The sequence below is a fragment of the Poromitra crassiceps genome (assembly GCF_964638095.1).
Source record: "Poromitra crassiceps genome assembly, chromosome: 6".
NCBI classification, from domain to species: Eukaryota; Metazoa; Chordata; class Actinopteri; order Beryciformes; family Melamphaidae; genus Poromitra; species Poromitra crassiceps.
The window spans coordinates 17,592,286-17,619,307 of NC_139627.1; the positions used below are offsets into that span (position 1 = coordinate 17,592,286).

At 44.5% G+C, this 27,022-nt stretch overlaps 1 protein-coding gene across 2 annotated transcripts in view; it reads right to left on the reverse strand.

Moving 5' to 3' along the window:
• The window catches only part of clip1b (CAP-GLY domain containing linker protein 1b), a 53,510-nt gene that overhangs the window by 2,252 nt on the left and 24,236 nt on the right, over positions 1 to 27,022 (reverse strand). Inside the window, exons 12-21 of one of the 2 annotated variants that reach the window (XM_083638941.1) lie at positions 26,331 to 26,388; positions 26,132 to 26,208; positions 25,811 to 25,864; positions 18,893 to 18,990; positions 11,705 to 11,750; positions 11,485 to 11,528; positions 2,318 to 2,405; positions 1,926 to 2,091; positions 1,326 to 1,378; positions 580 to 692 (exon numbers count right to left, since the gene is read on the reverse strand). In XM_083638941.1, the coding sequence (XP_083495067.1) occupies positions 580 to 692; positions 1,326 to 1,378; positions 1,926 to 2,091; positions 2,318 to 2,405; positions 11,485 to 11,528; positions 11,705 to 11,750; positions 18,893 to 18,990; positions 25,811 to 25,864; positions 26,132 to 26,208; positions 26,331 to 26,388 (797 nt within the window). The remainder of the gene's footprint in view (positions 1 to 579; positions 693 to 1,325; positions 1,379 to 1,925; positions 2,092 to 2,317; positions 2,406 to 11,484; positions 11,529 to 11,704; positions 11,751 to 18,892; positions 18,991 to 25,810; positions 25,865 to 26,131; positions 26,209 to 26,330; positions 26,389 to 27,022) is intronic. The other variant, XM_083638942.1, reaches the window with a different exon arrangement.

Below are 27,022 nucleotides of genomic sequence, written 5' to 3' on the forward strand. Positions count from 1 at the left end.
ACATCTGTTCACCTCGTTTATTAACAGTGAGCAGTTGTGCCGCTACTAGCTAGGCTGTGACTGACAGCTGCAATGTTATGTCAACAATGTGGTCATGCATCCGTAATGACACTGATAGAAGGACATATGGAAATTGCCAACCTCTCTCTGCATTTTATACTGGTATATATGTCACACCGGTATATAAGACACACTCCACTTTATAGATGAAAAAAGAAAAGTATTAAAAGGGCGTCTTATATCCCAAATTTTACATTAAATAAAAATATGGCGTGTTTTACATAACCTAAGTTGAAGTAGTTTTCTTATTTTGTCCAGTGAATGTGTTCATTTTGAAAAGCATTGTATTGATGTCTGCATCTGCCAGTGGGCCGTCATGATAAGAGTAGACATAATAATGTGTTAACTCCACTACAGGAGAGACTTGATGTTCTCTGAAATTAGGTGGGGGGAAATGCACACATATATCACTAACGGCATCGGCAATCGGCCAAAAGAGTTGGAAAATATCGGCACATCGGCAAAAAAATCCAATATCGTGCATCCCTAAATTTACAATCATGTGCGTCTGTGTCTCACCCATCTGTCCCGTCGTTGCCATTGAACTCAGTCAGGGCCATCTTCTTCAGCTTGATCTTCAGCTCCTCATTCTTCCGCTGAAGGTCCACGATCACGCTGTTCAGAAAGTTGATCTGCGGGAGACGACCAGACAACGGTCAGACGCATACACTCAAATTAAACTACAGCACCAGATCACAGACAGGTCTGGTTCCATTTAGACACTGTACCCATAAATACAGAACTCGGCAAGTCTGGATCCCATTACGATGCACCTTATAAATTAGACTGTTCTCCCCCTGCATTCATTTCTGACATATTCTTGTTTCAATATAGACCTAATGTTTTTCCCATGGCGTTGGGCCAGCAGGCCCCACCGGGGTCAGGGAAAAATGCCAAGTCAGGACACTCATGGACGTTAAGTGAGTTTAGGGAATAGGGGCTGTAGCTAGGGATAGGAAGGTGGTAGAGAGTCGGGATTGGAGGGGTGGGTAGGGGGCGTGGCTAGGGGGCTGTGGGGGGTGGGGGCGTGGTGCCACAAAGATGAATGGCCACACCACTGCACTGTGGGCTTAAAGGTTTGCACTTGTTGTGACTGAACTTGTAAAATACATGTTTTATTGTCCTTTCTTGAAAAAGCTATTTTGATCTAAAAATCAGTCTACCTGAATAAATAAAGGATTTGGTCCATGAACCAAATCGATTATATGGTGCAGGTGAGAACATGAACAAGATATAGACATAAGATGCATTTGGATAAGCCGTACCTGTCCCTCTGCAAACTCCTTCTCTTCTCTCAGCCGTTCCAGAGCCGCGTCGCCTGAAGAAGTGAAAATGAAAATGAGAAAACAGGTTGAAACTCTAATATCAGTGTGGACGCTCTGATCAAACAGGTTGAAACTCTAATATCAGTGTGGACGCTCTGATCAAACAGGTTGAAACTCTAATATCAGTGTGGACGCTCTGATCAAACAGGTTGAAACTCTAATATCAGTGTGGACGCTCTGATCAAACAGGTTGAAACTCTAATATCAGTGTGGACGCTCTGATCAAACAGGTTGAAACTCTAATATCAGTGTGGACGCTCTGATCAAACAGGTTGAAACTCTAATATCAGTGTGGACGCTCTGATCAAACAGGTTGAAACTCTAATATCAGTGTGGACGCTCTGATCAAACAGGTTGAAACTCTAATATCAGTGTGGACACTCTGATCAAACAGGTTGAAACTCTAATATCAGTGTGGACGCTCTGATCAAACAGGTTGAAACTCTAATATCAGTGTGGACGCTCTGATCAAACAGGTTGAAACTCTAATATCAGTGTGGACGCTCTTGAGTTGTGAAGAATCACATCTCCTCTCCTCACCTGCAGAGGGAGCTTCTCTGTCTGGTCCGTCTGGCGCCTGCGTTCCCATGAGCCTCTGCTCTAGGCTGTGAACGCGGCTCTGCAGCTGGGCCTTGTCTCTCTCCAGGGTCTCCACGGCAGACTGCAGGGTCTTGGCCACAGCGTTCTCTCCTCGCAGCACTGCCATCTACAGGGACCACGCAGCAATAACCATCACACAGACACAGATCAGTCCCTCGCACGGATCAGTTCACATTATACATCAAAGCAGTGTTCCTAAGAAATAAGAAGACAGAGAGAATGTGTGTGTGTGTGTGTGTGTGTGTGTGTGTGTGTGTGTGTGTGCGCGTGTGCGTGTGTGTGTGTGTGTGTGTGTGCGTGTGTGTGTGCGTGTGTGTGTGTGTCTATTGTACCTCATTCCTCAGAGTTTCCAGCTCCTGGTCCTTGTCTGAGATTAAGGCTCCAGTGGATTTCTGGAAGTTTATCTCGCCCTCTGTTTCTCTGTGTAGAGAGAGAGAGAGAGAGAGAGAGAGAGAGAGCTTGCAAAAATAGACCTCGCAAACTGCACTGGAGTCAAACTTGAGGTATGTAGATGAGCTGCACAGAAACAGCTGGGGAGGAACCCCAAATAATGAACAAGACGGTTTATTAAAGGTGAAATTCCTGGAGAGAAGAAGTGCTCTCATTCCATCTGTGCAGAGTCAACTCTAAATCTTATACGATAGGTTTCCTTTAACACCCCCCCCCCTTCCTTATTGGAAACAATATGGCGCATACAGGTCCTGTCATTGTAGTCATCCAAGTCCAGTTCTGTGAATAATAGGTTGTATTTACTTATGCATATGTAAAGAGTGAAATGGCCAGAAAACCTAACTGCTTGCTTTGTTGATTCAACATAAATGTAAATCAGACAGGTACAATATGACTTTGCTTGCAGCTAATATATTACAAAAGCAGGAATCAGCTTTTCTGAACCAAACCGGCAGCCAATCTTATTAGATGACTACAGTAACAATACGCCAGTTAGACCATCTTGATACATGTTATTGGATGTGAAGCAGGTAGTAGTGTCAGTTAGACCCATCTTGCTACATGTTATTGGATGCGATAGCAGGTAATAGTGTCAGTTAGACCCATCTTGCTACATGTTATTGGATGTGATAGCAGGTAGTAGTGTCAGTTAGACCCATCTTGCTACATGTTATTGGATGTGATAGCAGGTAATAGTGTCAGTTAGACCCATCTTGCTACATGTTATTGGATGTGAAGCAGGTAGTAGTGTCAGTTAGACCCACCTTGCTACATGTTATTGGATGTGATAGCAGGTAGTCGTGTCAGTTAGACCCATCTTGCTACATGTTATTGGATGTGAAGCAGGTAGTAGTGTCAGTTAGACCCATCTTGCTACATGTTATTGGATGTGAAGCAGGTAGTAGTGTCAGTTAGACCCACCTTGCTACATGTTATTGGATGTGATAGCAGGTAGTCGTGTCAGTTAGAACCATCTTGCTACATGTTATTGGATGTGAAGCAGGTAGTCGTGTCAGTTAGACCCATCTTGCTACATGTTATTGGATGTGATAGCAGGTAGTAGTGTCAGTTAGACCCATCTTGCTACATGTTATTGGATGTGAAGCAGGTAGTCGTGTCAGTTAGACCCATCTTGCTACATGTTATTGGATGTGATAGCAGGTAGTAGTGTCAGTTAGACCCATCTTGCTACATGTTATTGGATGTGAAGCAGGTAGTAGTGTCAGTTAGACCCATCTTGCTACATGTTATTGGATGTGAAGCAGGTAGTCGTGTCAGTTAGACCCACCTTGCTACATGTTATTGGATGTGATAGCAGGTAGTCATGTCAGTTAGACCCATCTTGCTACATGTTATTGGATGTGAAGCAGGTAGTAGTGTCAGTTAGACCCATCTTGCTACATGTTATTGGATGTGAAGCAGGTAATAGTGTCAGTTAGACCCATCTTGCTACATGTTATTGGATGTGAAGCAGGTAGTAGTGTCAGTTAGACCCATCTTGCTACATGTTATTGGATGTGAAGCAGGTAGTCGTGTCAGTTAGACCCACCTTGCTACATGTTATTGGATGTGAAGCAGGTAGTCGTGTCAGTTAGACCCATCTTGCTACATGTTATTGGATGTGAAGCAGGTAATAGTGTCAGTTAGACCCATCTTGCTACATGTTATTGGATGTGATAGCAGGTAATAGTGTCAGTTAGACCATCTTGCTACATGTTATTGGATGTGATAGCAGGTAGTAGTGTCAGTTAGACCCATCTTGCTACATGTTATTGGATGTGATAGCAGGTAGTAGTGTCAGTTAGACCCATCTTGCTACATGTTATTGGATGTGATAGCAGGTAGTCGTGTCAGTTAGACCCATCTTGCTACATGTTATTGATGTGATAGCAGGTAGTAGTGTCAGTTAGACCCATCTTGCTACATGTTATTGGATGTGATAGCAGGTAGTAGTGTCAGTTAGACCCATCTTGCTACATGTTATTGGATGTGAAGCAGGTAGTAGTGTCAGTTAGACCATCTTGCTACATGTTATTGGATGTGATAGCAGGTAGTAGTGTCAGTTAGACCCATCTTGCTACATGTTATTGGATGTGATAGCAGGTAGTAGTGTCAGTTAGACCCATCTTGCTACATGTTATTGGATGTGAAGCAGGTAGTCGTGTCAGTTAGACCCACCTTGCTACATGTTATTGGATGTGAAGCAGGTAGTCGTGTCAGTTAGACCCATCTTGCTACATGTTATTGGATGTGAAGCAGGTAATAGTGTCAGTTAGACCCATCTTGCTACATGTTATTGGATGTGATAGCAGGTAATAGTGTCAGTTAGACCATCTTGCTACATGTTATTGGATGTGATAGCAGGTAGTCGTGTCAGTTAGACCATCTTGCTACATGTTATTGGATGTGATAGCAGGTAGTAGTGTCAGTTAGACCCATCTTGCTACATGTTATTGGATGTGAAGCAGGTAGTAGTGTCAGTTAGACCCATCTTGCTACATGTTATTGGATGTGATAGCAGGTAATAGTGTCAGTTAGACCCATCTTGCTACATGTTATTGGATGTGAAGCAGGTAGTAGTGTCAGTTAGACCCATCTTGCTACATGTTATTGGATGTGAAGCAGGTAGTAGTGTCAGTTAGACCCACCTTGCTACATGTTATTGGATGTGATAGCAGGTAGTCGTGTCAGTTAGAACCATCTTGCTACATGTTATTGGATGTGAAGCAGGTAGTCGTGTCAGTTAGACCCATCTTGCTACATGTTATTGGATGTGATAGCAGGTAGTAGTGTCAGTTAGACCCATCTTGCTACATGTTATTGGATGTGATAGCAGGTAGTCGTGTCAGTTAGACCCACCTTGCTACATGTTATTGGATGTGATAGCAGGTAATAGTGTCAGTTAGACCCATCTTGCTACATGTTATTGGATGTGATAGCAGGTAGTAGTGTCAGTTAGACCCATCTTGCTACATGTTATTGGATGTGATAGCAGGTAGTAGTGTCAGTTAGACCCATCTTGCTACATGTTATTGGATGTGAAGCAGGTAGTAGTGTCAGTTAGACCCATCTTGCTACATGTTATTGGATGTGAAGCAGGTAGTAGTGTCAGTTAGACCCATCTTGCTACATGTTATTGGATGTGAAGCAGGTAGTAGTGTCAGTTAGACCCATCTTGCTACATGTTATTGGATGTGATAGCAGGTAGTAGTGTCAGTTAGAACCATCTTGCTACATGTTATTGGATGTGATAGCAGGTAGTAGTGTCAGTTAGACCCATCTTGCTACATGTTATTGGATGTGAAGCAGGTAGTAGTGTCAGTTAGACCCATCTTGCTACATGTTATTGGATGTGAAGCAGGTAGTCGTGTCAGTTAGAACCATCTTGCTACATGTTATTGGATGTGATAGCAGGTAGTAGTGTCAGTTAGACCCATCTTGCTACATGTTATTGGATGTGAAGCAGGTAGTAGTGTCAGTTAGACCCACCTTGCTACATGTTATTGGATGTGATAGCAGGTAGTCGTGTCAGTTAGAACCATCTTGCTACATGTTATTGGATGTGATAGCAGGTAGTAGTGTCAGTTAGACCCATCTTGCTACATGTTATTGGATGTGAAGCAGGTAGTAGTGTCAGTTAGACCCACCTTGCTACATGTTATTGGATGTGATAGCAGGTAGTCGTGTCAGTTAGAACCATCTTGCTACATGTTATTGGATGTGAAGCAGGTAGTCGTGTCAGTTAGACCCATCTTGCTACATGTTATTGGATGTGATAGCAGGTAGTAGTGTCAGTTAGACCCATCTTGCTACATGTTATTGGATGTGATAGCAGGTAGTAGTGTCAGTTAGACCCATCTTGCTACATGTTATTGGATGTGATAGCAGGTAGTCGTGTCAGTTAGAACCATCTTGCTACATGTTATTGGATGTGATAGCAGGTAGTAGTGTCAGTTAGAACCATCTTGCTACATGTTATTGGATGTGATAGCAGGTAGTAGTGTCAGTTAGACCCATCTTGCTACATGTTATTGGATGTGAAGCAGGTAGTAGTGTCAGTTAGACCCACCTTGCTACATGTTATTGGATGTGATAGCAGGTAGTCGTGTCAGTTAGAACCATCTTGCTACATGTTATTGGATGTGAAGCAGGTAGTCGTGTCAGTTAGACCCATCTTGCTACATGTTATTGGATGTGATAGCAGGTAGTAGTGTCAGTTAGACCCATCTTGCTACATGTTATTGGATGTGATAGCAGGTAGTCGTGTCAGTTAGACCCACCTTGCTACATGTTATTGGATGTGATAGCAGGTAATAGTGTCAGTTAGACCCATCTTGCTACATGTTATTGGATGTGATAGCAGGTAGTAGTGTCAGTTAGACCCATCTTGCTACATGTTATTGGATGTGATAGCAGGTAGTAGTGTCAGTTAGACCCATCTTGCTACATGTTATTGGATGTGAAGCAGGTAGTAGTGTCAGTTAGACCCATCTTGCTACATGTTATTGGATGTGAAGCAGGTAGTAGTGTCAGTTAGACCCATCTTGCTACATGTTATTGGATGTGAAGCAGGTAGTAGTGTCAGTTAGACCCATCTTGCTACATGTTATTGGATGTGATAGCAGGTAGTAGTGTCAGTTAGAACCATCTTGCTACATGTTATTGGATGTGATAGCAGGTAGTAGTGTCAGTTAGACCCATCTTGCTACATGTTATTGGATGTGAAGCAGGTAGTAGTGTCAGTTAGACCCATCTTGCTACATGTTATTGGATGTGAAGCAGGTAGTAGTGTCAGTTAGACCCATCTTGCTACATGTTATTGGATGTGAAGCAGGTAGTCGTGTTGGATCATAGCTTCTGTCTGTCTGCCAGTCTCTTCATATTCACCTGAGAGGGGAGGCCTGGCTCCTCCACAGCTATTAGTTCTGCTCTAATTGTCCGTCACCTCTTAATTTCCCTCTGGCCAACACAAGCGTCCTGTCAGCCCCTCTTCATATCTCTCTCTCTTCACGTCTGTGTCTCTCTCTTCACGTCTGTGTCTCTCTCTTCACGTCTGTGTCTCTCTCTCTTCACGTCTGTGTCTCTCTCTTCACGTCTGTGTCTCTCTCTTCACGTCTGTGTCTCTCTCTTCACGTCTGTGTCTCTCTCTCTTCACGTCTGTGTCTCTCTCTCTTCACGTCTGTGTCTCTCTCTCTTCACGTCTGTGTCTCTCTCTCTTCACGTCTGTGTCTCTCTCTTCACGTCTGTGTCTCTCTCTTCACGTCTGTGTCTCTCTCTTCACGTCTGTCTCTCTCTCTTCACGTCTGTGTCTCTCTCTCTTCACGTCTGTGTCTCTCTCTTCACGTCTGTGTCTCTCTCTTCACGTCTGTGTCTCTCTCTCTTCACGTCTGTGTCTCTCTCTTCACGTCTGTGTCTCTCTCTCTTCACGTCTGTGTCTCTCTCTCTTCACGTCTGTGTCTCTCTCTTCACGTCTGTGTCTCTCTCTCTTCACGTCTGTGTCTCTCTCTTCACGTCTGTGTCTCTCTCTCTTCACGTCTGTGTCTCTCTCTCTTCACGTCTGTGTCTCTCTCTTCACGTCTGTGTCTCTCTCTCTTCACGTCTGTGTCTCTCTCTCTTCACGTCTGTGTCTCTCTCTTCACGTCTGTGTCTCTCTCTCTTCACGTCTGTGTCTCTCTCTCTTCACGTCTGTGTCTCTCTCTCTTCACGTCTGTGTCTCTCTCTCTTCACGTCTGTGTCTCTCTCTCTTCACGTCTGTGTCTCTCTCTTCACGTCTGTGTCTCTCTCTCTTCACGTCTGTGTCTCTCTCTCTTCACGTCTGTGTCTCTCTCTTCACGTCTGTGTCTCTCTCTTCACGTCTGTGTCTCTCTCTCTTCACGTCTGTGTCTCTCTCTTCACGTCTGTGTCTCTCTCTCTTCACGTCTGTGTCTCTCTCTCTTCACGTCTGTGTCTCTCTCTCTTCACGTCTGTGTCTCTCTCTCTTCACGTCTGTGTCTCTCTCTCTTCACGTCTGTCTCTCTCAGCTTCTATCACAAGTCTCTGATCCCTAATATCTTGCCTCATCTATCTGTCATTGACCTATCATTTCCACCATCGTTTAACTTTCACTCTCTGGCTTTAGCAGTGTTACTGGTGGGATCCTTTGATTACAGATCAGACAGACTGCACACAGACTGAGTGTCCATTCTAATTGATTACAGATCAGACAGACTGCACAACAACTGAGGGCGGGTTCACACCAGAAAGTCCGGGTCCTTGGTTCGGGCCAGAGAAGAGGATGATACATTGTTTCGTTTTTCAGCTGGTTCGGTTTGCGTTCACAAGGCCAAAATCCACTAGTCCTGCCCACACGAACCAAAGTCATGTGGGCAGAAATCTCGTTCTGTTATTGGCCATACTGACTTCCTCCCGACAGTTTACGTTGAGGCCATCGGCCATTGTTGATGACGTGTCACTATGCGACACCCAGTTACTCCATGTCAGAAAATAAAGATGGACGCACGTCGTTTAACCAGTCAATTTGAATTTATGTCTGTTCATTTAGACAATTATATGTCAATAGAACAGTAAACATTACAGACTCCACGTTTGTCCCCTGCCACTAGTCATTTTTGTCTGTTTGTGATGTCGCTGGTAACGAGACGAGATAAGCTAGCTAACTGCTACAGCTAGCAAGCAGCTTCTTCTTCCGCGGGAGCTTCCAAAACAGGAAATAACCAAAAGAATCAACACAAAAAATCACGTGCTTCCTCTGACTAGTCCGGGTGGGTTCACACCAGAAATGGGCCGCTCCAGAGTTCGCTTGAGAGCGGACCGAGACCACCTCTCACAGGCGAACCAGAGCGCGGTTTTTAGTCCGCACCAGAGTTTGAGTAGGAGCGTTCACACCGACCCTATGGACCGTACTAAAGACTACCGTAAACAAGGCTGGTGTGAACCCGCCCTGAGTGTCCATTCTAATTGATTACAGATCAGACAGACTGCACAAAGACTGAGTGTCCATTCTAATTGGCAGAAAATAAAAAAAAGTGCAGACTTAAAATGGGCTTAACTCATTAAGTGCCATAGACGACCTAACTCGTCTTACATAATCCAGCGCTTAAGTGCCAAGGACGAGCTAACTCGTCTTACATAAACATTTTTTTTTTTTGACGGTGGGACATCAATCAACCCCTTTTACATCTTCGAGATAACTATTTGGAGCAAGAGCATGTGTGTAATCTATTTTACCGACCACTAAGTGGCGACAGAGACAGAGAGAAGCCACAGCCACGGGACCCAAAAGCCACGGGACCAAAAGCAGCCGCCTCCCGCGGAAATGGCTTGGCGATTTTACAGTCAGAAGCCCGAGACACACACACAGAACGGACAGAGATCCCTTCCCCCCAGAGCCGCGGAGCAACGCGCGAACACACACACACACACACACACACACACACACACACACACACACACACACACACACACACACCGCGGGAGCAAGCCATTCAAGGAAATGGCGACGCGATTTTACAGTAATCCATTTCAGACTCGTCTTGCCCGACAGGCAGACAGGCAGGCAGGCAGCAGCAACGCGCTTCTGACACGCCCGCTGTTAGAGCCAGGAGGAAGGAGGAGAAGACACACGGAGGGAGGAGTTTGAATGAGAGGGGTGTTTCCTGTTGTTATGGAGGAAATTACTGTTCAAAACTATTGTTTAGAATGTCTGACGGTCTTACTGATGCCAAAAATGAATGGTTAAAGTGACTGTTTCACAAAAAGCCATTTATCTCTGAATAAATTTCCAGACGCTGAAACCATGCTGTACTCAACGGCTAATATCTACATAACTACTAACTCTGCAAACTAACTCTTTTAGACAGAGAAAGCACACATTCTATTAGTTATTTTTAGATGATTGGTGTTCATGAATTCTTAACAGAAAAGAATCCTCGGCTGTTCTAAAATGAGCCAGAATCGTCAAAAACACCCCTGGCACAACTTACCTACAGGAATGAAAACATGGCTGGCACTCAATGTGTTAAAAAGGCCTTATAACACCAAAATGTAAAACTGCCCGGCAACTACAGGTTGGGGAAACTCTCCGGTAAAAAACAATGACAACCACTCAACCATTTGGGGGGGGGGGGGGGGGGGGGGGGGGTACTTTATAAAAATGATAATGAGAGAACCTTTATGATGCTACAAGGTTGCAGAAGTCCAAACAGCTCGTTTAGACGCTCGGGTTTTCTAATGTGGATTTTGTGGATTTAGTCGCTGACTGTGTGGATTTAGTTGCTGACCGTACATTTCGATACTTTCACCATGTTTAGATAAACCATCCTTTATGATCAAATAGGCAAGGGAAATCCTGCTTTACACCATATGTGACCATAGGCTCAACATGGTACACAAGGTCATTAACAACAGGGCCCCAGCATACCTAAGCAGCTATTTTTCCAGTGCCGGGGAATCACACAGCCACAGGACTAGGTACAGCTTAGCCAACCTGCACCCCCCGAGGTGTAGAACCAAAATGGGGCAATGCTCTTTTGCGTACACAGGAGCACGGGAGTGGAATGAACTGCCTCTGTCCATCAAACAGACCACGAACCCACACAGTTTTAAGGTGAATGCTAGGAAATGGCTACTAGCCAAAGTCCATGAATAGACAGGTAACGTTAGGGAAGGAGGGATGGTTAGGATGTACACAATGTATTATGTAATTTGGTGTTTTAAGTGTGTAAGTATTTTTATGTGTTTTAAGTGTTTTATGTATACGTTGACACCAAGGGCCACAACGGAAACAAGTCCACGACTTTTTGTGTTATCCTTGACATTGTTGTTTTTTTAATGCCGGACTTGCATGTATTTTAAACGGATATGTCAAATAAACTAAACTAAACTAAACTAAACTAAAGACCTTTAAAAGATCCAAAACAGTTGGCATAATAAAAACAATTTTGCAATGGCAGGCTCATTCTGTGTAAAGATTGCATTGCTCATTGCTTCAGCATACAGGGCACACTAAGATAAGAAAGACGTTCACTATTTGTCTTTCCTACTTTCTTACCTGTTTCGCATGTCTGGCTGTTGGCTGTTACGCTCCACGTTGTGCTGAGACACAAAACGTACAGAAGGAAGCGTTTAAAAGCAGGTTAAAACAGTCTCCACTTTAAGAGTTCAGCAGGGGGTCAAAGCCTCACTATGCCAGAACCTATGAATCAACACAACAAATGGTGATCTATGACCATAATATGACATTTGGAGGAGATTGTAGGAACGGTCAGTACCTCCTCAAGATGCTGAGATGTCTGCGAAGCCAGCTTCAGCTCCTCACTGAGTGGAGGAAGGAGACAGGAGTAAGGACATACTGTACTGCACTGTGTCAATATAATGAATGTGTAGAGAAGGTAAGTCATGTCAATATGATGTATGGCAGGCAGGGATACTCAACTTGCTTTGCCCGGGGGCCACTTTCGCGAAATGATAGAAGGCCAGGGGCCAGTTAATATACAGACAATATACATTTTTCTGTAGCGGATTGTAGGTTTTTGGGGTGTCAGCCGGAGTTTAGTCTGACAATGTTGTGCACACCAGTTAGGTTAAGTACATACATAAGTGCCTGGGTAGCGAGCAGACGGCAGAATTTGACAATTTAGCAGCTAAATCATAGATTATTGAAAGATATTCCATATTCCAGACTGAAATGCTTAACAGAAGTGGAGTATTGGCCAGAATGACATGAACATTTGGACACTTATTCAGCGGGTATCTTGCATGTTGCGTTCAGGTGCACTGTAAAAAAAAAAAAAAATAAATCCAATTCCATCGCGGGCCATACAGGAGGCGCCCACGGGCCGCATGTGGTCCATGGGCCGCACGTTGATCATCACTGATGTATGGGGTGATACGCAGTGGGCAAGCTCTGAGGTCTTGTCATGTCATTTCTGAAGAAGGTCCTTGTTGACCGAAACGTTAAGAATAAATCAACTGGGAGCAAGTCGAGCAGTGTGCGGACTCTATTTTTTTTTATATGTTTCAAGCTCTGAGGTCTTCCCACAAGGATGCGGAAGTAACCCTGAAAGCTGTAATTCCTCGAATGGCCACTTGAGGCAGGACTCAGACGTCCTGTCGTTCCCGTTCACCCCCATGTTAAAATGCCCCACTTTGTAACAGTGATTAAGCATCTTTACAGCCTGGACCCAGACATGGTTTTGGTCTATATAGCTCATTTCACCTTTTCATAACAACTGTAGAGGGGAATTTCTTATATAACTCACCCTTTCAGAGTAAAATAGACGATAGAAAAGGGGGTGAATGACAGGTCGCCTCTCCAGTGATCGTGCAGCTTGCCGATCATGGACCAATAGCAGGCGGAGCTGCGGCTCTGGGAAACCCTCATCTCACGTGAGGTGCACAAAGACCCCAAGATGGCGACAGACAACACTTTGCTGCAAAACGCGAGTCCAAAAAATAGTGGATGGGTTTGTCCATATTATTTAGGTCAGTGGTGATGCGCTATGTTCCACAACATCGCATTGCTCTGTGCTGTCAATGTCTACGGCAGGAGAGAGTGGAGAGGAGTGCACCACGATACACAAGAGGGTGGAGAGCTCAGAATTATTTTCTTGTGAAATCTTCGTTTTGACAAAATCCCCCAAATTAGGAAATGGAAAGAGTATTTCTTTTATACATGCATTTCTTTCTCCACATGTTCCTGACCTGTGCCTTTTAAAGTTTCACATTTAAAGCACATAGACAGATTGCTGTAGAAATCCTACTATCCTAAATGAGGAAAACTCTGTTTCTTTGTCTGTCTGCATCCATCTCCCCAATGACTTGGCCAATCAATCTGAAACTGCACATGGGCAGTGGGCATTATTGGCATATTAGGCAGGGACTGACAAAACGGATTTTTACATTTTCCAAAATGTAAGCATTTTATTTTTTGGCAAGTCTGCGCGAAGTTGTGTCGCATGCATCCCCAGTAAGGTATGGACTATTACTGCATTAAAAGCAAACCAAGCCGATGGGAAAATGCATTGGCTTAGCAATATAGAATTTATTCTGTTAAAGTCAAATAACAGTTTGGACTACAAACATCTTGATTTGATTCAAACTTAATAGTAAACCAATGCGGTTATCTCATCTTTGCCACTACTTCTATACCAACTGACATGATTTAGCTTGGATTTGGAATCTACAGACTATTTCTCATCATTCAAAAAGCCATCTGTCTATCTAGCCCTGCTGCTTGTGTAGCCTACTCATTGTACCATCTTATTTTAAACAGCTTAAAGGATTTGTAAGGATCCACACTGGATACTTTTGGATCGTGAGACCAAACGCTTTGCTAGAGAAATCCAGTTGAGCTCCATACGGGTCATTCTTAGGATTTGTGTCGTATGGAGAAGAGCAAAGGCAGCATCTGGCTGAAGCATTGGGCTGCCTGCTGGATAATGACATTCACCATGCCTCTGTAGCATCAGCCCGTCAAACAGAGGAGGGAGGAGCCTGATTTAAAGGGGTACGTCACTGAATTGCAGTTCCTTTATACAGTTCCGAGCTGTATAACCATTTCGTTTTGCGAGGTGAAAGAGAAACAATTTAGTTTACATGGATAATCAAACAAAATCTACTCTCATAATAACAAGAGATGCAAGTTGAAGTCAGTGCTCCACTATTTAGTTACATTTCCAAGCTAATCCACATTTTTGCAAGGTCGACGAATGTATATTATAGCAGGTAGTAACATACTGATAGAACAAGTTGTGTAAAAATGATATTGTTAAGCCGCCTTTTTATTCATGCAATACATCGTTGACTAGAACAGTGGTTGTAAGTGTGGACCCTGAGGGGTCCTTGAGGGGGTCCCCAGCAAAAAGGGGAATACTTTATTTTCACTATAACTCCATCCACAAGTAACACAGTGACAGAACGTATGACTATTTTGGTCATGGTTTTCATACACTTTCTGTAATAAAACATCTAAAAGCAAAATCTTATCAGATGGGAGACTCTGGGGCAAAATCGTATCAAATGGTCTTATTATCGCGGTCTTCTCATCTAGGCTTTTTTATTTTCACCAATAGATAAACTAATCTGCGCCTCACGCAGCACTAACACAAAAACACTCTGCTGTTCTCTCAGATGCCACAAAGCCACATTGACTCCACACAAACAAACACACACAGGCAGAGTCACACAGGGGCACGCGCGCGCACGCACACACACACACTCTGAGGTCATAGTGAGAGTAGTGGCCATGTTGGAGCCAGGCGGTCCTAGGAGGAGAGACGGAGGTCTTACATAACACTCCCAGCTGGAGGCTGAGGAAGGACGCGCCTCAGATCGGATGGAGGAACACTTTGTCAAGACGGGGGGGGGGGGGGGGGGGGGGGGTATAACCAAGCTACATCTGTCAGACAGCCAAGGCATTTAACACCCTCATCTATTAATAGCAATAGCAAGTTTATTTATAGACAGTGTTGGGCAAGTTACTTTCAAAATGTAATATACTACATATTACTAGTTACTTTCATTTGAAAGTAACAAGTTACTTTACAATATTACTGTGTAGAGTAACTCGTTACTTATTACACTACGTTTGCATTAATTTCACCAAAATAACTGCAGTAGCAGAATGACACCGCCGCACCGGAACCATCCCGAAGAAAGAAGAAAATTCTAAATGTTATCCTTTTGCTTTGTTATTCTCATCTATAGTGGTTATTTGCATAAAAGCACAAAATTTGATTATGAAATTATTGCATCTTTATTTAAATATGTGCTTTGATAAAAAAAAAAAAAAAGTAACTCAATTTGTAACTTATACATATATATACTTATAATAACTCGTTACTTGACAAAGTAACTGGTATGATATTACTGAAATCCTATTGGTAATAAGTTATATTACTGAGTTACTGCTAAAAGTAATATATTATTACATGTAATATGTTACTTGTGTAATGAGTTAGCCCCAACACTGGTTATAGAGCACATTTCGTACACGGGGGCAATTTGGTGTCCTTTACAATACATAAATAAAACCAAAAAGAACAGACATATAAAAATAGAATTAAAAGAAAGTACAAAGTATATAAAATAGTAATTAAAAAGAGGTTTATATTCTGTTTATATTCCTTAAGCATATCCAAGATATATTCTAGGCCTCTAAACCAGGGGTGCCCACACTTTTTCAGCTTGGGAGCTACTTTTAAAATGACCAAGTCAAAGTGATCTACCAAACATATTTATTTATATATATATACACTGAGTATACAGTGCAAAACAGTGGAACAGTGGAAAAACAGTGGAAACAGTGGAAAAACAGTGGAAAAACAGTGATTTTTTTTTTTTTTTCCCTTCCTCAATGCCATGCGATCTACCACACTACCTTCGCGATCGACCGGTCGATCGCGATCGACGTATTGGGCACCCCTGCTCTAAACCATTCAGTGATTTATAGACTAGTACAGCACTTTGAAATCTATTGTGTCACTAAGTGGAAGCCAGTGTAAACATGTCAGAACTGGAGTCGTGTGCTCTGGATCAAACGCTAGCATCAGCATTCTGAATGAGCTGCAGCTGTTTACGGGCCATTTTGAGTTGATTGCGGATGTGTGCATGAAAAAAACGTTTTTCTAGCCCTCGCCCTCCGCGGCCAACATCAGACTAGAGTGAAGATACTGCTATAATATTCCTGCATATTGGGTTCCCCAAACAGTCTTGGAATTGCATAAATTGGGACTGGAAAGCTGAGACACTTGTGGACGCAATGAGCCCAATTGTATTCCTGTGAGGTGATGTTAGCCATTTCATTGTAGTAAGACCATTTTTCTAAACTTGACCTCACTGTATAAAATTACCTATTGTGACCTCTAGGATAATCACAGCCTCATGAAACTTGACAAGCACAAACTAGAGACCTCCTAGAGACCATTCAGAAAAGGGCACCAGGAGTTCAATTTGTTTAAGTAAGGGATAATGTATATTGAGGCGGTGATTACGGGGGAAATAATGACCGACAGGTGATGATTGAGCCCGACGCGCAGCGGAGGGCTTAATCATCACCTGAAGGTCATTATTTCCCCCGTAATCACCGCCTCAATATACATTATCCCGCTTAGAACACGGCCTACAACTAAATCATTCAATAATCTGACAAAAATAATTATTCAAATAGATTTTTTAATAGCGTTTTCAACGACAAAGCGGTTTCATTCGTAATTGGCACACAAGACACCACAGCTGCAACTGGTTGGCCTAATTACCGTAAATTCCGGACTATAAGGCGCACCGGTGTATAAGCCGCACCTGCAGAGTTGACTGTTTTTTACATATATAAGCCGCACCGGTCTATAAGCCGCGGGTGTTTTGATGTTTAATTACCATATGTAAGGCTTCGTGCACAGAGGGGATTGTCGGGAAAGAGATGGCTGTTTGGGGAAGCTCCCATTTATTAACATTTCAACAAAACAAAAGTCAGGTCACTAATCCCCAGACAAAATCACACATTGTGAGATGCTTAAAAATCACCATCGGCGGGAGCTTTACTCCAGATGCTGTGCAGCCAAGAACACAAGTGAAATTCGTTCTCTCGTGACCTGTGGTTCTCAACGTGATGGACGATTCACCTTTCTTGTTAACAGTCCTAGTGAGAGGCAGGTCGAACGTCAAAGGCACTTCATCCATATTTATGATCTGCTCCGGTCCGATGGAATATTCCTTGATCTTTCTTTGTGTGAATTCGCCGAAGTTTGTAATTTTCTCCTGGTAGTCGGGAGGGAGTTGCTGACACAGTCGTCCGCGCCCTGACGGACAGTCCCTTTCGTCTCGGGTTTGTGCATGATCCTTTGCTGCTGCTGCTGTTGTTGTTGTTCCTGTCTCGCTACTGTCTCAGACATGGCTTTCAGGCTCAATCGCCGCCATCGTCGTAACACAGCCAGTTCTCCATCTTTTGAAGCATGATGTTAGATTACAACGAGCTAGTTGTGTGGCTTAGCCTTCCAAAATGTTGCTGTTAGTTTTTTAGAATGTAATACATAGAATTGGGAATGTTACATTCAATTTCATTCAGACTGTCTTTCAGGCTCAATCGCTGCCTTTTTCCCCCCGGAGCGAGGGTGTTTTACCGTAGTGGCTGAGAGAGAGTAGTGGCACAGTGCTCCAATCAGGTCGCGAGGCACATTTTTTGCAACATCATCCAATCAGGGTCTCGCTCTCATAATGTCTGTCTTGCTCTCGTTCTGCCTCATACCAACATCCATAGATTTTGGAGGTTCCCGAGTGGCCGTTTGCTGGAAAAATCCATAGATAAGCCGCACCGTTATATAAGCCGCAGGGGCCAAAAAAGGCCAAAAAACGGGAAAAAAGCCGCGGCTTATAGTCCGGAATTTACGGTAGTAGTGTTTGCTGACAAAAAGCTCTTATCAACTGATTAATCCAGGTGTGGCAGAGCAGCGGTCGGTTGTCGAGAAATAATGACCGGTGAATCTTGTTGATTGACCAATCAGAATCGAGTATTCAAGAGAGCCGTGTTCTAAAAAGTATATATACACCAGTAATTCAAGATAAGTCTGCCTTTTTATTTAATTCAAGAAGAGTCTGGCTTTTTTATCATTTCAGATGATAGATTCTTTAAACTTGAAGAGCATCACCAGTTTAAACTTGTTTTAAAAATGTCTAAAAAAGGGTTAAAAAAATGAAAAAAATCAGTGCGTCCGGGTAATGTAGCGGTAGATTCCCTTCATGCCCCCGTGTTACCTCCGGCTTGGTCGGGCGTTCATACAGGCACGATTGGCTGTGTCTGCGGGTGGGAAGCCGGAATGAAGGTACAGTATGTGTCCTGGTCGCTGTACTAGCGCCTCCTCTGGTCAGTCGGGTAGCTAACTAGCTAACAGAAATGTGATGGCATCTCCAGCTCCTGATTGTCCTCCTTCAGGATGCTGGATGCTACATACTGATGACTACAATTATATCAGCCAATTATATCCATCTGGAGCTGTGACATCACCGCCCGGGGCCCTGATGGCTCAGGGGAGGTGTGGCAGAATGACTGCTTAACACACATGCACGCGTACACACACACACACACACACACACACACGCATACGCACGCGCGCGCACTCACACACACACAGACACACACACACAGACACAGACACACACACACACACACACACACACACACAGACACACACACACACACACACACACATCATACCTCTGCACGTACACACAGAGAGACACACATCCAGCTGCACACCAGTCTATAAATAGACCTCCACATCAGGCTGGAAGATCCAGCACAACCACAACAAAGCGAGGTAAAAAGCATGCGGTAAAAAGAGGCTATATATTTTTTCTCCTGTACCAAAAACTGTCAAAAAAGATGACGCACATATTTTCTGTGTTTCCCTGAACTGGCTGGCTGGCATCACATTTAAGGAGAAACAAATCAGGGGAGCACTTACATTTCCTTGCAGAGAATTCCGATGCGTTGGTTTTCCCAGCTGCTCCGCTCCTCGAGCTCTTCCTGGTATTTGGAGTTCTGCTGGTTCAGAGCCTCGAGCTGCACAAGTCACAGAGATGGAGGAGAGGAGAGGAGAGGAGGAGAGAGGAGAGGAGAGGAAGGAGAGAGGAGAGGAGAGGAGAGGAAGGAGAGAGGAGAGGAGAGGAAGGAGAGAGGAGAGGAGAAGAGGAGAGAGGGAGACAGAACAAGACTGAAAACAACAACAACAGAAGCCCCTCACAGGAGGAGGACTTGCTCCTCTTAATGCGTTGTCACCAGTGTTGGGGGTAACTCATTACAAAAGTAACATATTACATGTAATATATTACTTTTAGAAGTAACTCAGTAATATAACTTATTACCAATAGGATTTCAGTCATATTATACCAGTTACTTTGTCAAGTAACACAAGTTACAAATTTAGTTACTTTTTATTTTATTTTTATCAAAGCACATTTAAATAAAGATACAATCATTTCCTAATCAAACTGTGTGTTTTTATGCAAAGAAGCACTATAGATGACAATAACAAAGGAAAAGGATAACATTTAGAATTTTGGATGGTTTACACTGACTTCAAGGCGGTTGAAATTATTTTTCGGGATGGTTCCGAGGCGGGGATGTCTGCTACTGCAGTCATTTTGGTGAAAGTAATGCAAAAGTAGTGTAATAAGTAACGAGTTACTCTACACAGACAGTAATATTGTAAAGTAACTTATTACTTTAAATGAAAGTAACTAGTAATATGTAGTATATTACATTTTGAAAGTAACTTGCCCAACACTGGTTGTCACATAACTAGTAATATGTAGTATATTACATTTTGAAAGTGCCTGCAGGTGTGCTTTACACAGAAATAGACGTATGCTCATTGAACAGTCTCACACGGTCTCTGGAGGCTCTGTACCAAAGAAGATACAACTATTTCTTAAACAGTATTTATCTTTCCATTCTAGTATCGGCTACACCACAAACAACAGTCAATTAACACATTCTCACGTCTCATTTCAGACTATTGCATCTTCCAAAAAGCTACATTTAGAGCACAGATGATAAAAACACATAATACCTTGAGACTTCCAAACTATATAAACCCACAGAGACATAACGGTCTCTTCTAGTGTACTTTCATGCTTATTTTTCATTCATTTTATTGACATTAATTTAGCTATGCAAGCCCGTTTCATAATAGAGTCCGACTGTACAAACTGTGTCTCAGACACGTGAACAGCTTTAAAATAGCACCGGTCAATAATTAATTTAACGGCGTAAACAACAAGTATGGTTTCCGAATCAATGCCCTCATTGCCACTGGCATCGGATAAAAAATTCGAATTAAATTCATATGCATGACAAGCCAAACTGCAAGTCATCTGCAGAAGTCGGGTTTCTCTTGCACATTAACACATTGTCAACACTGTTATCCATCCACACTGTTTCCATGTGAGGTTCTGATCAAAGTTGCTGCCTCTAACACTGCAATACTCATGTGCATCTCAGAAGCAAGAGCTAGTCGATCTGTACTGTATGAGGATGCTGCCAACGCCAATCTGAGACTTGTTTGTGGTACATGAATGACCGAGGCATGACAACAGGTTACAGTATATTTAAGCAATATATCACGAGAGCAAGTGTGTTGTGGTGAATATATCCCCCTGATCAGTTGTTATCCCACGAGGCCGCAGACTGAAGTCGACATTGGCCAATAACCCATGGCCATGGGTTATTGAACTCGGTTACTGGAATTATACAATGGCTGTGAACCAATCAGATTGCTTGATTTGAGAGAGCCATTTTATAAAATCCTATATAAAGTCCAACACCCACAACAACAAACAAAGTATCAGCTTCCCATTTACAAGAGCGCTCTAGAGCAAGTACAAGCAGAGACACTACACATTAAACAAAGTGAACTTCTATGCCTCTTTCTACTCACACACGACAGTAAAACGTTCTGACGGAGAACTGCTCTGAACATGCTTTCCCATCAGTCTGTAGCCTGGGCTGGAGGAGGTTCCCTCAAGTCTGGAGCTTCAAAAGAGCGGTCAGGTAAGTCCAGAGTCTAACTATCAGGTTGAGTTGAGTCCAGTAAACGCACGTGCTGTGGATCTCTATAGGAAAGGCATGATGAGGAGGACAAAACATGAATGAACCCTACGTGGCAGAGAGGGGAGAAGATGCTGCTGGAGTAGTGATGCCGAGCAGCTATGTCCATACCTAACAGTGCTGGCCCCAGGCTCACCACTGACACTTCTCAGCCTGCAGGGCTAAAACACAAGCTCACCACTGACATTTCTCACCCTGCAGGGCTAAAACACAAGCTCACCACTGACACTTCTCACCCTGCAGGGCTAAAACACAAGCTCACCACTGACACTTCTCACCCTGCAGGGCTAAACACAAGCTCACCACTGACACTTCTCATCCTGCAGGGCTAAAACACAAGCTCACCACTGACACATCTCACCCTGCAGGGCTAAAACACAAGCTCACCACTGACACTTCTCACCCTGCAGGGCTAAACACAAGCTCACCACTGACACTTCTCACCCTGGGCTAAACACAAGCTCACCACTGACACTTCTCACCCTGCAGGGCTAAACACAAGCTCACCACTGACACTTCTCACCCTGCAGGGCTAAACACAAGCTCACCACTGACACTTCTCACCCTGCAGGGCTAAACACAAGCTCACCACTGACACTTCTCACTCTGCAGGGCTAAACACAAGCTCACCACTGGCACTTCTCACCCTGCAGGGCTAAACACAAGCTCACCACTGACACTTCTCACCCTGCAGGGCTAAACACAAGCTCACCACTGACACTTCTCACCCTGCAGGGCTAAAACACAAGCTCACCACTGACACTTCTCACCCTGCAGGGCTAAACACAAGCTCACCACTGACACTTCTCACCCTGCAGGGCTAAACACAAGCTCACCACTGACACTTCTCACCCTGCAGGGCTAAACACAAGCTCACCACTGACACTTCTCACTCTGCAGGGCTAAACACAAGCTCACCACTGGCACTTCTCACCCTGCAGGGCTAAACACAAGCTCACCACTGGCACTTCTCACCCTGCAGGGCTAAACACAAGCTCACCACTGACACTTCTCAACCTGCAGGGCTAAACACAAGCTCACCACTGACACTTCTCACCCTGCAGGGCTAAACACAAGCTCACCACTGACACATCTCACCCTGCAGGGCTAAACACAAGCTCACCACTGACACTTCTCACCCTGCAGGGCTAAACACAAGCTCACCACTGACACTTCTCACTCTGCAGGGCTAAACACAAGCTCACCACTGGCACTTCTCACCCTGCAGGGCTAAACACAAGCTCACCACTGGCACTTCTCACCCTGCAGGGCTAAACACAAGCTCACCACTGACACTTCTCAACCTGCAGGGCTAAACACAAGCTCACCACTGACACTTCTCACCCTGCAGGGCTAAACACAAGCTCACCACTGACACTTCTCAACCTGCAGGGCTAAACACAAGCTCACCACTGGCACTTCTCACTCTGCAGGGCTAAACACAAGCTCACCACTGACACTTCTCACCCTGCAGGGCTAAACACAAGCTCACCACTGACACATCTCACCCTGCAGGGCTAAACACAAGCTCACCACTGACACTTCTCACCCTGCAGGGCTAAACACAAGCTCACCACTGACACATCTCACCCTGGGTTAAACACAGCAGCAGCACTGGTCCTCTCCTCTCTACAACATGGACATCCAGTCCTAACAGCAGCTTAGGCATCAATAAACCATCCACTCTCATCCCCGTCCAGCATCCCTGAGAGGGAGAGAACGAGAGCGTGTCCCCTCTCCCCTCTCTCCCCCTCCCTCCCTCTCCCCTCCTCCCCATCCCTCTCCTCCTCCCTCCCTCCCTCCCTCCCTCCATCCCTCCCCTCCCTCTCTCTCACACTCGCATTCAAGAGGCAAAGCACTGCCATTATATAAGCCCTCATACAGTAAGCTCCTCCCACACTCAGCTGTTCACAGTGTGGCCTCCTCCCCCCCGACACCACCATACACACTCCTCCAAACGCTTCATTCATGCTCCCAACCACAGATAGAGGCACCAGCTGCTGCCTGTATCTACACTGGGCAATCTCTGTTTGTTTCCATTGTTGTCCCATGATGTCATAGTGATGTCATAAGAGCAAAATCATCTTATGACATCACTCATGATGTCATAGGCACTGATGATGTCATAGTGATGTCATAAGAGCATATTCATCTTATGACATCACTGATGATGTCACAGTGATGTCATAAGAGCATATGATAATGATGTCACTCATACTGTAGACTCCGATACAGTAATAATGATGTCACTCATACTGTAGACTCCGATACAGTAATAATGATGTCACTCATACTGTAGACTCTGATACAGTAATAATGATGTCACTCATACTGTAGACTCTGATACAGTAATAATGATGTCACTCATACTGTAGACTCTGATACAGTAATAATGATGTCACTCATACTGTAGACTCTGATACAGTAATAATGATGTCACTCATACTGTAGACTCTGATACAGTAATAATGATGTCACTCATACTGTAGACTCTGATACAGTAATAATGATGTCACTCATACTGTAGACTGATACAGTAATAATGATGTCACTGCAGCACTGTGTTGTGGGCCTATAGCATCTGTACACCGAGGTCTGACAGCACGAGACAGGAGAAGCAGATCTTGGCTCAACCGCCCATTAACTAAAGCAATGTTCTGCCCAACCAAGCATCACCCACACACACACACACACACACACACACACACACACACACACACACACACACACACACACACACACACACACACACACACACACACACACACACACACACACACACACACACACACACACACACACACCAGCTGACTCTGACATGTGCAGTATTACATCATCACAGCCTGCAGGACCATGGATATGCAGGGAGAAAAGGGGGCAGACATAACAGCATGGCCTGAACATCACCACTCTACAGTGTGTGTGTGTGTGTGTGTGTGCGTGTGTGCACTGTGTGTGTGTGTGTGTGTGTGTGTGTGTGTGTACCTTTAACACTCTACAGAGTGTACCTTTGCATCCATAAGTGTGTTTTACAACACAGAGCTAGAAGTGCTGCTATCCAAGATGTGATGCTGTTCTGCTCAACACAGTTGTAAAGAGGTTATCTGAGTTACTGTCAGCTTCACCTCTGACCTCTCTCATCAACAAGGCGTTTCTGTCCACACAGCTGCTGCTCACTGGCTGTGGAACCTCTACAGACTCGTGTTGTGGAGATCAGCAGTTTGAGAAATAGTCAAAGCAGCCCGTCTGGCACCAACAGCCCTGCCTCGCTCAAAGTCACTGACATCACATTTTCCCCACATTCTGATGTTTGATGTGAGTTCAACTGAAGCTGCTCACCTGTGTCTGCATGGTCTTATACATCACACTGCTGCCACATGATTGGCTGATAGGATATTTGCACAGATAAGCAGGTATACAGTACAGGTCAGGTGTCCCTAATAAAGTGCCAGCTTGTAGGATGTTGTCCTACCTTAAGACTTTAAATGATTGGGCGGCTGTAGAGCGGGTCGTCCACTAATCGCTTTGGATAAAAGAGGTCGGTGGTTCGATTCCTGGCTCCTCCAGTCTGCATGTCAAAGTGTCCTTGGGCAAGGCACTGAACCCCTAATTGCTCCTGATGGTGTGCCAGCAGCACCCTGCATGCATCGGTGTGTGAATGGGTGAATGTACCTACTGACTGTAAAGCGCTTTGGATAAAAGCGCTATATAAATGCAGGCCATTTACCATTTACCAAATGATCATTCTGGTTATTTTCAGCCTCAGCCTTATTTTCCTCGCTTTTGCCATCATGTTGATGGATTGTGTTGAAGAAGATTTCATCACTTAATTACAGTTGAAATCCAGAAACCAATCATTCAAACCATTCTTTTTCAACACAATAAAGCTCACACACTGCAATGGAATCTGTCCATTTCAACTGCTGCCATGAGACTGACCATCTGGAGCATACAAGCAGCTGGGCTCAGAATGTCCACACAACAGAGAGGTGGGGGTATGAGGGGGGTGAGGGAGGGAGAGAGAGAGAGTGTGTGTGTGTGTGTGTGTGTGTGTGTGTGTGTGTGCGCGTGCGTGCGAGTGTGTGTGTGAGTGTGTGCGTGCGAGTGTGTGCGCATGCGTGCGTGTGTGTGTGCGTGCGTGCGAGTGTGTGTGTGTGTGTGTGTGCGCGTGCGAGTGTGTGTGTGTGTGTGTGTCCGTGCGTGTGTGCGTGTGTGTGTGTGTGCGTGCGTGCGTGTGATGGCCCACAGTGTTTGGTGCATGGCTGATTCAATGTGATGAGCAGTGCTTGCACCATCACACGCAGTCACTGTGGGAATCCTGATGTGAATATGAGATAAACAGCCTGCAGGCCTGAGAAGCTTCTCTTTTGCATGTGCACATGTATGCATTCACAGGGGCGCAAACACACATAAATACACACGCACACACATGTGCACATGTGCGCGCGCACACACACACACACATAGACAACTTTACATAAGTAGAAGTATCGCATGCTACGCACGCTCAATTTCTGGAGACTGGAGAAACTACCTTTTCCCCTTAATTCACCCATGTCCTCTTTATACTCCCACCCTCAGCCAGGACATCCATCACTGATGACATCACAATTGCTCAAGTGACATCACTGATGACATCCCAATTGCTCGAGTGACATCAGTGATGATATCGCCGATGACATCACTTCCGTCACAAATCCTGACTGACACCGCTCAGACAGACAGCCATAGACTGTGATATCACCCCATACATTTCCCTTTAGCTCCTGCTTACCTGAGTCTCCAGTGCACTCTTCTGATTGGCCAGTTTCTCTGACTTTTCAGCAGCCTGAAAAACACAATGGATCATCAATAATAATCCAGTAACTAGTCTTAGCCTTTGTTCACAACACTGTAAACCTACCCGTGTCAGCTGGTCTCCACATGTCAACCTACCCATGTCAGCTGGTCTCCACATGTCAACCTACCCGTGTCAGCTGGTCTCCACATGTAAACCTACCCGTGTCAGCTGGTCTCCACATGTCAACCTACCCGTGTCAGCTGGTCTCCACATGTAAACCTACCCGTGTCAGCTGGTCTCCACATGTAAACCTACCCGTGTCAGCTGGTCTTGGAGCTCTTTCTCTGTGCGATGCCTCTCCTCTTTCACCTGCTCCACACTCTTCTCTAGCTCTGACAGAAAACAAGCGGACAACAACTGACATGACTTCTCCCAACGTAAAGGCCATCATGACAAATAAGGGGGAAAATGCATTTTGGACGTGCATAAAGATAACGAAGCCTCATGTGTTTACCTTGCATGATCTTTGCTGCTCTTCTGTTCTCGTCCTCGGCTGTGTCGAGCTTCAGTCTCTGAAATGATGAAAGGACAGCCTGAGTGCGAGCTGAACATGTGCATGGGAACGTTCTTCCACCTGGATCTCGTCAGGGAAAGATGACTCTGTCCAGAAAACATGCCCGCTTTGCTGCATAAAACGCCGCCTCTCTCGGCGGGGCCGTTTTCATGATGCCCGCGAGCAAACACGTTGAGCGTAAACATGGGGAAGGCATGCCTGGACCACTCCACAGTTACAAGCACTATCCTCTTTATGTCAACATACCTGCATCTCTGTACTGCAGGAACAATACATGATCAAAACTCTGTGCTTATTCATATATTATTATGCATTTCAGTCCAAAAACCAGGGCTTTTCCAGGCCCAATTCCCTCACATTCAAGCACAGTTTATTTTGAGAAACGGATCAAGGTTAATTACTGTTACAACACTGAGAATTTTTATGAGAACTAGCAGGCGAGAGAGAGAAGGGGTTTGAATGTGTGAATACTTCTCAACTGTGTTGTGTTGTGATACACGTTAAGTAAAAATAAATCTAAAGAACTTGCCCTCAGGCCGGTGTTATTATGCGCCCCCCAGGAGAACTAACTGGTACTGTAGGTCCTTCTTTCCTTCAGCTGTCAGGCTGTTCAACACACACAGTAGTCACTT